The sequence below is a fragment of the Oncorhynchus gorbuscha genome, linkage group LG18, assembly GCF_021184085.1.
Source record: "Oncorhynchus gorbuscha isolate QuinsamMale2020 ecotype Even-year linkage group LG18, OgorEven_v1.0, whole genome shotgun sequence".
NCBI classification, from domain to species: Eukaryota; Metazoa; Chordata; class Actinopteri; order Salmoniformes; family Salmonidae; genus Oncorhynchus; species Oncorhynchus gorbuscha.
Window position 1 is genome coordinate 11,791,676 of NC_060190.1, and position 15,878 is coordinate 11,807,553.

Genomic DNA, 15,878 nt, shown 5'->3' on the forward strand with positions numbered 1-15,878 from the left:
GAGCAACGAGGGAGATTAAGGAAAGTATCTGGAGAAGTAATTAATGGCAGATGTGTGGGTCTAGTTGTGGTGGGGGGAGGCCTAGTTACACAACCAGAGCTTTGTAACGTTACCCCTCATTTAACCCTCCATCTGGCAATTGGCTGGCATCTCAGAAATGCTGGGATAATGAATGGCCCCTGGAAAGGTTTAGACACCCTTAAGGGACTACAGATGAAAATGATCCAGCTGGCTAAATCTGGCACAGTTGCAGAAATGTTGACCAATGTGCATTGTTCATGTTAAGTATACATAACCTGCTGAATCTGCTGATAAATGACATGAAGCAAATGCCTGTTCCTCGTGGCTAAATTTGAACTTCAATGTCCAAAGGGATGTGATACTATCATCACGATCACAGCATTTAGGGATGAAATCATGGCACTGAGATAATGCCGTGATGATATCCATGACACTATGCAGTGATCCAGCAACATTTTCATACAACCAGTACAGGGTACCAGCGCCTAAATCACTGAACTGAATGAGGTTATAGACCTGCTCAGGGGCAGAGCAGCAGCTGGTATCTGCTAATCTCCAACCTACAAACGTCTTTTTGAGCCAAAGCGCTGGTTAGCCATGATGACTATACTGGCGATGACTACCACTGTGATAAGCCTGCATAAAAGTTCATAGGAACTGCAGGTCCTGAGAGGTATCCTTTCATTTCTACATTGGTTATTGGGAGAAACCGATGCCTCATTTAAATGGGTGAAATGAAGCGAAAACAAAGAAGTGATTTGGAATGGCGGCAGCTTAGCCTAGTGGTTAGAGTGTTGGACTAGTAACCGGAAGGTTGCGAGTTCAAACCCCCGAGATGACAAGGTACAAATCTGTCGTTCTGCCCCTGAACAGGCAGTTAACCCACTGTTCCCAGGCCGTCATTGAAAATAAGAATGTGTTCTTAACTGACTTGCCTGGTTAAAAAATAATAATAATAATAATTTAAAAATTCAGAGTCCAAGTCTCCAGTCCCTGCCCCCCACCCCTACATCCATGCAGATGCTCAGAATGTGAGAAAGCTGGAGGGTGTGAAGGGGTGATGGGAAAAACTCACTGGGTCATGGGACAAGTAGGGCTCATAACAAAAGTATGATTGGGGAAGCACTATGTATTTGCATGCACATACAATGTCCAATAGTGGCATTACCACTCTATTACCAGTACATCCAACCAGTGTCTTTGGAGAGATTCTTCACAGAGGACGCTACTTGAGGTGTCAATGCACACATTCTCCACGTTGAGAGAGAACTTCCTCCTTGTCTAATCTGACACCAGGCAGGGCCTGGATGATGGGACTGCCCAACTCGTCACAACCGACCCCCACTGGACGGACAAGCCCTCGCCACTCATCTCTCTATGATGTCTGTTGTGACAGTAATGGGATGATGCTCCATGATGTGTATCCACACCAATAGCACAGCCCTATGTACATCCAGAGTCTGTACCTAGATAGTATTGCTGGGGAGCTGCCCCTCACCCCAAGATCCAGAAAAAGAGTTAACCTGTTTGGGATAGGGGGCATAGTAAACTGCCTGCTACTCAGTCCCAGTTGCTAATATATGCATATTATTAGTAGTATCTGGATAGAAAACACTCTGAAGTTTCTAAAACTGTTTGAATGACGTCTGTGAGTATAACAGAACTCATATGGCAGGCAAAATCCTGAGAAAAATCCAACCAGGAAGTGGGAAATCTGAGGTTTGTAGTTTTTCAACTCTTGGCCTATCGAATATACAGTGTCTATGGGGTCAAATTGCACTTCCTAAGGCTTCCACTAGATGCCAACAGTCGTTAGAACCTTGTTTGATGCTTCTACTGTAAAGGAGGGGGGTCTGCCACGAGCTGGTCACGCGCGTTCACGTGAGAGTTAGCTTGAATTCCATTGCATTTCTGAAGACAAAGGAATTCTCCGGTTGGAACATGATTTAAGATTTATGTTAAAAACATCCTAAAGATTGATTCTATACTTCATTTGACATGTTTCTACGAACTGTAATATAACTTTTTTGACTTTTCATCTGAACTAAGCGATCGCGCATTGAGCATTTGGATTACTGGGCTAAACGCTCAAACAAAAAGGAGGTATTTGGACATAAAGATGAACTTTATCGAACAAATCAAACATTTATTGTGGAACTGGGATTCCTGGGAGTGCATTCTGATGAAGATCATCAAAGTTAAGTGAATATTTATAATGCTATTTCTGACTTCTGTTGACTCCAACATGGCGGATATCTGTATGGCTTGATTTGCTGTCTGAGCGCCATACTCAGATTATTGCACGGTTTGCTTTTTCCGTAAAGTTTTTTAAAAATCTGACACAGCGGTTGCTTTTAAGGAGAAGTGTATCTCTAATTCTGTGCATAACACTTGTATCTTATATTAAAGTTTATGATGACGATTTCTGTAAATTGATGTGGCTCAAAATCACCGGATGTTTTGGAAGCAAAACATCACTGAACATAACGCGCCAATGTAAACTGAGATTTTGGGATATAAATATGCACTTTATCGAACAAAACATACATGTATTGTGTAACATGAAGTCCTATGAGTGTCATCTGATGAAGATCATCAAAGGTTAGTGATTCATTTGATTTCTATTTCTGCTTTTTGTGACTCCTCCCTTTGGCTGGAAAATGGCTGTGTGTGTTTTTGTGACTAGGCTCTGACCTAACATAATCATATGTTGTGCTTTCGCTGTAAAGCCTTTTTGAAATCGGACACGGTGGGTAGATTAACAAGAAGTTTCTTTCATTTAGTGTATTGCGCTTGTTAATGTTTGAAAGTTACAAATTTTTTAATATTAAAAAAATTGGCGCGCTGCCTTTTCAGCGGAATGTTGTCGAGGGGTTCTGCTAGCGGAGGGGAGGTCAAGAGGAACTGTGCAAAAAAAAACTCTGGATAAATTAGAGAAAGGGGACTGGGAAGGATTGTTTGCTGCCTGGAATGATATGTTGGTTTAGTCAGGTGTCTGGGACAGGACAGTTCAGCAGGTAGCTGCAGGTAGCCTAGTGGTTGGAGAGTTGGACTAGTCACTGAAAGGTTGCCAGATCAAATCCCTGAGCTGACAAGGTAAAAATCTGTCGTTCTGCCCCTGAACAAGGCAGTTAACTCACTGTTTCTAGGCTGTCATTGAAAATAAGAATTTGTTCTTAACTGACTTGCCTAGCTAAATAAAGGTAAAAATTAATGGGTGTCTGTGACAGATAATGGGGCTATTTCTACTTGGGAGTATAAGATACAAAAGACATGAAATAAACCAAATGTCAACAGGCAAAAAATGTGATCAATACATTCCAAGAAAGAAACAGAGCAGTTCAGAGAAAGGCAAGAACATTGGCAATTAGGGGGTAAAAAGATGGAGTATGTGGTTTGAAAGAAGCAATATGTTACTGGCACCAGAATGATGGGTGCTTTCTTTAAGCAACTCCTTGTAAATCAATTCTGCCAGTCACTATTTTTCCACTGATGTGAGGAATAGGAGGTGCATTCTGAAGTGGATTCTCTCTACAGTGACTAAAGGCTTTGGGTTCTCAAGCTGAGATTTAGACCCATTGGTGATTCCGGCGCCGACTGAGATGGCCGCCTCGCTTCGCGTTCCTAGGAAACTATGCAGTTTTTTGTTTTTTTACGTGTTATTTCTTACATTAGTACCCCAGGTCATCTTAGGTTTCATTACATACAGTCGAGAAGAACTACTGAATATAAGATCAGCGTCAACTCACCATCAGTACGACCAAGAATATGTTTTCCGCGACGCGGATCCTGTGTTCTGCCTTACAAACAGGACAACGGAATGGATCGCATGCAGCGACCCAAGGAAACGACTCCGAAAAAGAGGGAAACGCGGCGGTGTTCTGGTCAGACTCCGAAAAGGGCACATCGCGCACCACTTCCCAGTATTCTTCTTGCCAATGTCCAGTCTCTCGACAACAAGGTTGATGAAATCCGAGCAAGGGTGGCATTCCAGAGGGACATCAGAGACTGCAACGTTCTTTGCTTTACGGAGACATGGCTCAGATCCTTCTGTTCACCTGATTTAGAATTCCTCACAATCAAATGTAGACCGCATTATCTTCCAAGAGAATTCTCTTCGATTATAATCACAGCCGTATATATCCCCCCCCCAAGCAGACACATCGATGGCTCTGAACGAACTTTATTTAACTCTTTGCAAACTGGAAAACATTTATCCGGAGGCTGCATTCATTGTAGCTGGGGATTTTAACAAAGCCAATCTGAAAACAAGACTCCCTAAATTTTATCAGCATATCGATTGCGCAACCAGGGGTGGTAAAACCTTGGATCATTGTTACTCTAACTTCCGCGACGCATATAAGGCCCTGCCCCGCCCCCCTTTCGGGAAAGCTGACCACGACTCCATTTTGCTGATCCCTGCCTACAGGCAGAAATTAAAACAAGAGGCTCCCACGCTGAGGTCTGTCCAACGCTGGTCAGACCAAGCTGACTCTACACTCCAAGACTGCTTCCATCACGTGGACTGGGACATGTTTCGTATTGCGTCAGATGGGAATATTGACGAATACGCTGATTCGGTGTGCGAGTTCATTAGAACGTGCGTCGAAGATGTCGTTCCCATAGCAACGATAAAAACATTCCCTAACCAGAAACCGTGGATTGATGGCAGCATTCGCGTGAAACTGAAAGCGCGAACCACTGCTTTTAATCAGGGCAAGGTGTCTGGCAACATGACTGAATACAAACAGTGCAGCTATTCCCTCCGTAAGGCTATTAAACAAGCTAAGCGTCAGTACAGAGACAAAGTGGAATCTCAATTCAATGGCTCAGACACAAGAGGCATGTGGCAGGGTCTACAGTCAATCACGGACTACAAGATGAAATCCAGCCCAGTCACGGACCAGGATGTCTTGCTCCCAGGCAGACTAAATAACTTTTTTGCCCGCTTTGAGGACAATACAGTGCCACTGACACGGCCTGCAACGGAAACATGCGGTCTCTCCTTCACTGCAGCCGAGGTGAGTAAGACATTTAAACGTGTTAACCCTCGCAAGGCTGCAGGCCCAGACGGCATCCCCAGCCGCGCCCTCAGAGCATGCGCAGACCAGCTGGCCGGTGTGTTTACGGACATATTCAATCAATCCCTATACCAGTCTGCTGTTCCCACATGCTTCAAGAGGGCCACCATTGTTCCTGTTCCCAAGAAAGCTAAGGTAACTGAGCTAAACGACTACCGCCCGTAGCACTCACTTCCGTCATCATGAAGTGCTTTGAGAGACTAGTCAAGGACCATATCACCTCCACCCTACCTGACACCCTAGACCCACTCCAATTTGCTTACCGCCCAAATAGGTCCACAGACGATGCAATCTCAACCACACTGCACACTGCCCTAACCCACCTGGACAAGAGGAATACCTATGTGAGAATGCTGTTCATCGACTACAGCTCGGCATTCAACACCATAGTACCCTCCAAGCTCGTCATCAAGCTCGAGACCCTGGGTCTCGACCCCGCCCTGTGCAACTGGGTACTGGACTTCCTGACGGGCCGCCCCCAGGTGGTGAGGGTAGGCAACAACATCTCCTCCCCGCTGATCCTCAACACGGGGCCCCACAAGGGTGCGTTCTGAGCCCTCTCCTGTACTCCCTGTTCACCCACGACTGCGTGGCCACGCACGCCTCCAACTCAATCATCAAGTTTGCGGACGACACAACAGTGGTAGGCTTGATTACCAACAACGACGAGACGGCCTACAGGGAGGAGGTGAGGGCCCTCGGAGTGTGGTGTCAGGAAAATAACCTCACACTCAACGTCAACAAAACTAAGGAGATGATTGTGGACTTCAGGAAACAGCAGAGGGAACACCCCCCTATCCACATCGATGGAACAGTAGTGGAGAGGGTAGCTAGTTTTAAGTTCCTCGGCATACACATCACAGACAAACTGAATTGGTCCACTCACACTGACAGTGTCGTGAAGAAGGCGCAGCAGCGCCTATTCAACCTCAGGAGGCTGAAGAAGTTCGGCTTGTCACCAAAAGCACTCACAAACTTCTACAGATGCACAATCGAGAGCATCCTGGCGGGCTGTATCACCGTCTGGTACGGCAACTGCTCCGCCCTCAACCGTAAGGCTCTCCAGAGGGTAGTGAGGACTGCACAACGCATCACCGGGGGCAAACTACCTGCCCTCCAGGACACCTACACCACCCGTTGTTACAGGAAGGCCATAAAGATCATCAAGGACATCAACCACCCGAACCACTGCCTGTTCACCCCGCTATCATCCAGAAGGCGAGGTCAGTACAGGTGCATCAAAGCTGGGACCGAGAGACTGAAAAACAGCTTCTATCTCAAGGCCATCAGACTGTTAAACAGCCACCACTAACACTGAGTGGCTGCTGCCAACACACTGTCATTGACACTGACCCAACTCCAGCCATTTTAATAATGGGAATTGATGGGAAATGATGTAAATATATCACTAGCCACTTTAAACAATGCTACCTTATATAATGTTACTTACCCTACATTATTAATCTCATATGCATATGTATATACTGTACTCTACATCATCGACTGCATCCTTATGTAACACATGTATCACTAGCCACTTTAACTATGCCACTTTGTTTACTTTGTCTACACACTCATCTCATATGTATATACTGTACTCGATACCATCTACTGTATGCTGCTCTGTACCATCACTCATTCATATATCCTTATGTACATGTTCCTTATCCCCTTACACTGTGTATGAGACAGTAGTTTTGGAATTGTTAGTTAGATTACTTGTTGGTTATCACTGCATTGTCGGAACTAGAAGCACAAGCATTTCGCTACACTCGCATTAACATCTGCTAACCATGTGTATGTGACAAATAAGATTTGATTTGATTTGATTGGTGCTTATAGCCCATAGTGGTGCTGAGAAGTGCATAGTTCTGAGGTATCAGCACTTCATGGGGAAAAAAACAGTCATCCTTAACTTCCCCTTTCCACTGTGCTCCCCACATTCCAGACATTGCTGGCAAAATTCATTTCTCTCTGGAGGTGGAAATATGAACAGAAAAATAAGACCAGCTCCTTTGGACTGTTTCCACCGAGCCCTTTTTCCTCAATTTGTGCCATTTGATACCATAATGAGAGATGCTTGCATGAATTTAGGGCAACTACTACAGTTGGCCAGTGCACTAAATCAAAATAATTGGGGGCGACTTTAGTATGAAACAAACCATGGTTCAGCTGATGGTTTCGATTAAGCCTTCTAATGAAATGAATGGCCCTAAAGCTGTTGAAATTGAGTAGTAATCCCGTAAATCACAGGGCGACTGTAAAACAACTTTTATGAGCGTTGGCGATGGCGACATGTGGCTTGTTTTGGTTCGGTAACTTGAGAGTGAAAGCCTTGAGAATTGTAACAGTAGAGCTAACGGAGATGCCCTGCCAAATGCAACAGGGGGAAAAGTAACATTTTGACAATTTACAGAAGCCCCCCCCCCCCAAAAAAAATCGACAAAACTAAAATGATGACACAATGGTCTATTCATCCCCTAGCAACAGTTTAAATTGAAACACAACAACAACATCTGGCCTTGGGGAACTGACAATGTACAATTAACATGACAAATGATCCAATCAGGCTCCACTTAACATCACAGACCTGGGAGATAAGTGCACCTGCCACAGTGGAGACAAGGCTGTCCTAATATCAGTATGTACTGTACCTACCAGTTGACTGCCTCTCAACAACAGCCTTAATCCCAAAACAACCGGTTAAATTGGCTTTGACTTTCTGGTTCCAGTAGACTGAATCAGATCATTCATACAATTTCCCTGTGTAGCAAGCATATGCACATATTTTGTGCATTGACACTGATGGTTGTGGTAAAAGGAGGGATAACCATAACCAATTGAGACTTACCTTGGAGCATGCATCTGTACGCGGACTCTGAGATGGCGTAGATGTGAGGGGGCATCTCGTGTCTCTTCTTCCCCCTGTACATCTCTATGATGTTCTCTGAGTAGATGGGCAGGTACTTGTAAGGGTTGATCACCACACAGAAGAGGCCAGAGTACGTCTGCAGGAGAAAGAAGATTACGTCATTCAGTGTGAAAACAGGGAATCTGAAGACACCATGATTTGATATCACCTTTTTTTGTAACATTTACTAATACACGTTTTCCAGGTAAAGAGAAACCATCTGAAACCATTGTGGACCAGTCAGCTGTCATTTAATAAGAAAGAGCTAAGAAATCCCTTCAGTGCCCCACGGGGAATCACCACTATCACCATTTACTAATGATGATGAAGCAAATCGGATCAAAGTTTATTTGTCACATGCGCCGAATACAACAGACCTTACAGTGAAATGCTTACTTACAGGCTCTAACCAATAGTGCAAAAAAGGTATTAGGTGAACATAGGTAAGTAAAGAAATAAAACAACAGTAAAACGACAGGCTATATACAGTAGCGAGGCTATAAAAGTAGCGAGGCTACATACAGACACCAGTTAGTCAGGTTGATTGAGGTAGTATGTACATGTAGATATGGTTAAAGTGACTATGCATATACAGTGGGGAGAACAAGTATTTGATACACTGCCGATTTTGCAGGTTTTCCTACTTACAAAGCATGTAGAGGTTTGTAATTTTTTATCATAGGTACACTTCAACTGTGAGAGACGGAATCTAAAACAAAAATCCAGAAAATCACATTGTATGATTTTTAAGTAATTCATTTGAATTTTATTGCATGACATAAGCATTTGATACATCAGAAAAGCAGAACTTAATATTTGGTACAGAAACCTTTGTTTGCAATTACAGAGATCATATGTTTCCTGTAGTTCATGACCAGGTTTGCACACACTGCAGCATGGATTTTGGCCCACTCCTCCATACAGACCTTCTCCAGATCCTTCAGGTTTCGGGGCTATCGCTGGGCAATACGGACTTTCAGCTCCATTCAAAGATTTTCTATTGGGTTCAGGTCTGGAGACTGGCTAGGCCACTCCAGGACCTTGAGATGCTTCTTAAGGAGCCACTCCTTAGTTGCCCTGGCTGTGTGTTTCGGGTCGTTGTTATGCTGGAAGACCCAGCCACGACCCATCTTCAATGCTCTTACTGCGGGAAGGAGGTTGTTGGCCAAGATCTCGAGATACATGGCCCCATCCATCCTCCCCTCAATAGGGTGCAGTCGTCCTGTCCCCTTTGCAGAAAAGTATCCCCAAAGAATGATGTTTCCACCTCCGTTGTTCATGGTTGGGATGGTGTTCTTGGGGTTGTACTCATCCTTCTTCTTCCTCCAAACACAGTGAATGGAGTTTAGACCAAAAAGCCCTATTTTTGTCTCATCAGACCACATGACTTTCTCCCATTTCTCCTCTGGATCATCCAGATGGTCATTGGCAAACCTCAGACGGGGCCTGGACATGCGCTGGCTTGAGCAGGGGGACCTTGCGTGCGCTGCAGGATTTTAATCCATGACGGCGTAGTGTGTTACTAATGGTTTTCTTTGAGACTGTGGTCCCAGCTCTCTTCAGGTCATTGACCAGGTCCTGCCGTGTAGTTCTGGGCTGATCCCTCACCTTCCTCATGATCATTGATGCCCCACGAGGTGAGATCTTGCATGGAGCCCCAGACCGAGGGTGATTGACCGTCATCTTGAACTTCTTCCATTTTCGAATAATTGCGCCCACAGTTGTTTCCTTCTCACCAAGCTGCTTGCCTATTGTCCTGTAGCCCATCCCAGCCTTGTGCAGGTCTGAAATTTTACCCCTGATGTCCTTACATAGCTCTCTGGTTTTGGCCATTGCGGAGTCTGTTTGATTGAGTGTGTGGACAGATGTCTTTTATACAGGTAACGAGTTCCAGCAGGTGCAGTTAATACAGGTAATGAGTGGAGAACAGGAGGCCTTCTTAAAGAAAAACGAACAGGTCTGTGAGAGACGTAATTCTTACTAGTTGGTAGGTGATCAAATACTTATGTCATGCAGTAAAATGCAAAATTATTACTTAAAAATCATACAATGTGATTTTCTGGATTTTTGTTTTAGATTCCGTCTCTCACAGTTGAAGTGTACCTATGATGAACATTACAGACCTCTACATGCTCAGTAGTACAGAGAACAGTCTATGACTGGGGTGGCTGGGGTCTTTGACAATTTTTAGGCCCTTCCTCTGACACCGCCTGGTGTAGAGGTCCTGGATGGCAGGCAGCTTAGCCTCAGTGATGTACTGGGCCGCACGCATTGCCCTCCGTAGTGCCCGGCGGTCAGAGGCCGAGCAATTGCCATACCAGGCAGTGATGCAACCAGGATGCTCTCGATGTTGCGGCTGTAGAACCTTTTGCGGATCTCAGAAAGCATGACAAATCTTTTTAATTTCCTGAGGAGGAATAGGCTTTGTCGCGCCCTCTGTGTTGTTGTTGTCGGTGATCAGGCCTACCACTGTTATGTCGTCTGCAAACTTAATGATGGTGTTGGAGTCGTGCCTGGCCATGCAGTCGTGGGTGAACAGGGAGTTCAGGAGGGCACCCCTGGGGAGCTCCAGTGTTGAGGATCAGCGTGGCAGATGTGTTGCTACCTACCCTCATCACCTGGGGGGGTCCATTAGGAAGTCCAGGATCCAGTTGCAGAGGGAGGTGTTTAGTCTCAGGATCCTTAGCTTAGTGATGGGCTTTGAGGGTACTATGTTGTTGAACGCTGAGCCGTAGTCAATGAATAGCAGTCTCACATAATCACATAAGTGTTCCTTTTATCCATGTGGGAAAGGGCAGTGTGGAGTGCAATAGAGATTGCATCATCTGTGGATCTGTTTGGGCGGAATGCAAATTGGAGTGGGTCTAGGGATTCTGGGATAATGGTGTTGATGTGAGCCATTACCAACCTTTCAGAGCACTTCATGGCTATGGACATGAGTGCTACGGGTCTGTAGTCATATAGGCAGGTTGCATTTGTGTTCTTGGGCACAGGGACTATGGTGGTCTGCTTGAAATATGTTGGTATTACAGACTCAATCAGGGACATGTTGAAAATGTCAGTGAAGACACCTGCCAGTTGGTCAGCACATGCCCGGAGCACACGTCCTGGTAATCCGTCTGGCGCCGCAGCCTTGTGTATGTTGATCTGTTTAAAGGTCCTACACGGAGAGCGTGATCACACAGTCGTCCGGAACAGCTGATGCTCTCATGCATGCTTCGGCTTTGCTTGCCTCGAAGCGAGCATAGAAGTGGTTTAGCTAGTCTGGTAAGCTCGTGTCACTGGGTAGCTCGCAGGTGTGCTTCCCTTTGTAGTCTGTAATAGTTTGCAAGCCCTGCCACATAAGACGAGCGTCGGAGCCGGTGTAGTATGATTCAATCTTAGCCCTGTATTGACGCTTTGCCTGTTTGATGGTTCGTCGCAGGGCATGGCAGGATTTCTTGTCAGCTTCCGAGTTAAGAGTCCCGCAGCTTGAAAGCGGCAGCTCTACCCTTTAGCTCAGTGCGAATGTTGCCTGTAATCCATGGCTTCTGGTTGGGGTATGTACGTACAGTCACTGTGGGGATGAAAAGGAGTGTGAACTGCTTAGTGGACAGTGACTAAGCACAAAGAGAATAATATCCTGACCTTGGCTTGTATGGTGGTGGAAGGACAATGAAGATGTGAAAGGATACATACAGGTGGCATAGAGGGAATGAGAGAACGAAGATCGTTGCTGGTCCGTATCAAAGTAGCCTAATGATAAGGTTGACCTTCAGTTTGCTGCTACAGGCACTGAGAATAAAGCATTACCATCATAATGATTAGGCATCATAAAAAGACTGGTTGCCTCTGGTTCAGAGCCACCGCGCACACTGGCCGAGATTTATTATCCCTTATCTCTCACTCTCCCCCTGACCTCCAAAAACGGATCATACAGAAACAGTCTCTGTGATATAGATGCTGCTAGGAGGATGGCTGCCAAAGTGCTGCACCATTTGAGATTCCTCCCACATGGCACTCACAGCTTTCTCCTCCTCCGCCACCAGCTCATTGCATCCGACTGAGAGGACAGCTCTTTATTCAGTGCAGTCCAACACACTCAAGCCAGGGAATGAGTTACGGTGTGTGTGATGCATTGTAATAACCCGAAACAGAGAGCAACACATCTGATCTCTTTAACACTAATGCAGACCTCTAAATGGGGGTCGTTGCAGTTGCGTACAAAACTGCCATATCATCCCTGCAGTGTCAGACTGAGGGGGTGGGGGGGGCAGGCCAGGAGAGGAGAGGGTTAATCCCTGTCTACAGTCTGCCGGCCAGGATATTCCATTTACCAAGTAAGAGGAGGGACGGGTGATTATGCAGAAGGGTCAATTTCCCATTCTGCCGTTCTCTCTGTGTCCATGCACCCTTTCTCTCCATCTCTCAGTCCCTCTCTCTCGGTCAGTCCAAGCTTGGCTGGGCGGCAGAGACACATTCATGTAACTATGTTGTATATCGTGTTGGGGCAGGGGAGGCAAAAGACAGGGGGCTGCAGAGGGGCCCAAGGTCGGCTAACCAAGTTGCTGAGCTGGAACAATGGCGGTGTGGCTGCGGCATACTGGTGGGGGGTGGGGGTAGCGGCAGGGTCCTAGTTGAAAGACTCTTGCGGAGCAAAGCTCACCGCCACAGCTGTCGCCTGCCTGCAGCGGGAAATGCGATTGTGAGTCACACACACTCCTTCTCCTCTGGGAGAGAAAACAAAGTTGTCTGCTCACACACAAGCTAGCTGCTACACCTCTTATCTCAGTCTTTGGACCACAGGGGACTTTTACTGTACTCTATTTGATTGCAGCATGACTGAGATTTGTGGCATTGTGTTATGTGATATAAAAATAATGCCAATATATTGAAGGTCATGATGAATGACACCACCTCCATTGTAGAATGTGATGAACGGTCCCTTTGAAGCGACACGTGGTGCAGTGATTTTGGGGGATATCATGGTGTGCATTAGGGGAGGGGTGAGTGGGTCACCAGATGGCCAGTCTTTCATATGTACACAGACAGATCCCTCGGAAGGGCAGAGATATGCTCTAGCCTGGTCATGGATCAGCCACAGCAACAACAAGCTCGGGAGGAAGCAGAGATCAAATCAAAATCAAATCAAAGTTTATTGGTTGCGTACACAGTTTAGCAGGCGTTATAGCGGTGCAGCGAAACACTTATGTTACTAGCTCCTAACAATGCAGTAAAATGGCCAAATTAAAATGATACACCACAAAAGGAAGAAATCAAGAACAGCGGGACGAATGTTCATGAGTCACATTGGGGGACTGGTCGCTTTTTGGGGAGAAAAATGATGGATGCAGGGGTCACTAGCAAGGGGTATGTGGCTACACAGGGGTAACTAACATTCTACTGCAATTCATCTTGGTGCACTGGTCGATGAGTATGTATGGAGTTATGGAAGAGATTCCTGCGGAATCCACAGATCCCCACATAGTTGCAAGCCTCACCTTTAGCTGGCAGCAGAGTAGGGCCAGCGGACACACCACACCACCTGTCGCCCCTTCCCCTTGCCCGCCACAGTGGGTGCAGCGCCAGGCAGACGGATCAGCACTCCGGCTGGCGCAGCCCAGACCCAGAGACAGCAGTGGGGTCGGGGAGAGATTGGACTCGGCTGCCCAGCCTGGATGGCACCCCCCGGGGAGTACTTGGTGGATTAGTGGGGCTCCGGGTCTGCAGGCGGGGGTGAGACGTGTAGGAGGTATATGAAGGGAAGGAGGCCTTGGCGAAGAACCTGTCCCTCTCTCTCAATACAGTAAAGATCGGGGTGAGACGCCGGCCAAGAAAATATATATCTCACACAGCACGATGCCTTAGGTGGAGGGAGGCGTGAGCCAAGAACCTGTCTCTCAGTACAACAAAGTAGTGTACCCAGATAGCCAGGCTGTGGTTAACAACGGAGAACTCTGACACAGTTGACTAGGTTCCCAGTTCTCCGGAAATGTCCAAGTGGTCCCCCGTGCCAAGCCCAAGCTGAGCGTAGCTGAGCAACGGCAAGAGTTGAGGGCCTCTCCATGGAGAGAGTGGATGTTTTCATTCCCATTCTCAACATTGTTCCGTCTGCGAAGCTCAGCTCAGTGCCACTCCGTTTTAATTGTCATAGCATATTGAAAAGAGGCGATGATTATGGAGAATAGAATTTTCAAAGGGTTTATAGAGAGAATGGTCTAATATTGTTCACTATGAGCAGTGCTTCATTTCCAGTGCTCCAATAGCATTGGGGTCTGAGCGTGGGAGGAGACCAAAGGCGCACTAGTGCAGAGCAAGCAATTTTGCTCCATCTACACAGTGTGTGTGTTTGTGTGCTGTGTTTGCATACTGATCTCTGCCTCACACTCATCCCAGCGGTCCTGTGACCAGGCTGCGAGTCTAAGGCATCAGGCAGGAAAGGAGTGGTTTGGGTCCCGTCTGTCTGCTTATGGGGACTTAAAGAAAATATTCTCTTGGTTTCAATTGGTTTCAATTGAGAACAAACACCCATGCTCCAGTGAAATCCAGGCTTAGGGGAGACTGAAGAGGGGATGTCTGCAGATGAAGGTAACCAAACATCAACTCAAAGCTCCAGGCCTTGGGCCGTCTTCCCAGTCTGCACTGTTGCAGTACAAAGGATACAGCAGATACTGTTACTTAAAAGGTTACAGAAACACATGCATTTAATAACACATCACAAATTCAGGCCAAAAGCTAGCCCTTTCCTGGGGGCATTGAGGTTGGCCACAGACCACAAGGGGAAACGAGAATGCTATGCAGCTGACCAAAAACGAGTGCTGAGCAATTAGTGCTTTCTGAGGTCGGTTCGGTTTCGGTTCGATTACAAAAAATATTTCACTGTTTCGATTTCGATTATTAAAACGTTAAATGCGCTGTGCATTATGTGGGTTAAATGCTGTAACAACACACAATAAAACAATAAATAAATGTCCCATGATGGTAGTGACTGTCCATTAACCTTCATTCACATTACTTTACTCAAATATCTCACTTGTTATGTATATTAAATGTGTTTTATTTGATGACTATTATTTCATTCCAAGTCATCATCTCATCTCTATAGAGCTGCTGCCTATACTGTCTTGACAAAATCACTATTTTGTAGATCTTCAAAGTAAATAAGGCATGACTGCTGAATACCAATTATCAATCATTTAGATCATGCACTTTCAGGTAGAGACACCTTGAGGAGCAACAGCTGCTCTCTATATCCTCTCACAATCACGCATTATTTTATCTCTTCTGCAGAAGGCGTAAAAGAAACACAGACCGGACAAGTAGATGTGCAATGGATTATGGTTGACAACTCCATTGTGTCCTCCTCCCAGAGCGCTAAGAACCTTGGCGTGATCCTGGACAACACCCTGTCGTTCTCAACTAACATCAAGACGGTGGCCCGTTCCTGTAGGTTCATGCTCTACAACATCCGCAGAGTACGACCCTGCCTCACACAGGAAGCGGCGCAGGTCCTAATCCAGGCACTTGTCATCTCCCGTCTGGATTACTGCAACTCGCTGTTGGCTGGGCTCCCTGCCTGTGCCATTAAACCCCTACAACTCATCCAGAACGCCGCAGCCCGTCTGGTGTTCAACCTTCCCAAGTTCTCTCACGTCACCCCGCTCCTCCGCTCTCTCCACTGGCTTCCAGTTGAAGCTCGCATCCGCTACAAGACCATGGTGCTTGCCTACGGAGCTGTGAGGGGAACGGCACCTCAGTACCTCCAGGCTCTGATCAGGCCCTACACCCAAACAAGGGCACTGCGTTCATCCACCTCTGGCCTGCTCGCCTCCCTACCACTGAGGAAGTACAGTTCCCGCTCAGCCCAGTCAAAACTGTTCGCTGCT

At 46.4% G+C, this 15,878-nt stretch overlaps 1 protein-coding gene across 8 annotated transcripts in view; it reads right to left on the reverse strand.

Moving 5' to 3' along the window:
- Window positions 1-15,878, reverse strand: part of LOC124003499 (myosin-10-like) — a 98,506-nt gene that overhangs the window by 68,640 nt on the left and 13,988 nt on the right. For all 8 annotated transcript variants that reach the window (XM_046311793.1, XM_046311791.1, XM_046311788.1 and 5 more), the window contains exon 3: window positions 7,954-8,110. In XM_046311793.1, coding sequence (XP_046167749.1) covers window positions 7,954-8,110 — 157 coding nt within the window. The remainder of the gene's footprint in view (window positions 1-7,953; window positions 8,111-15,878) is intronic.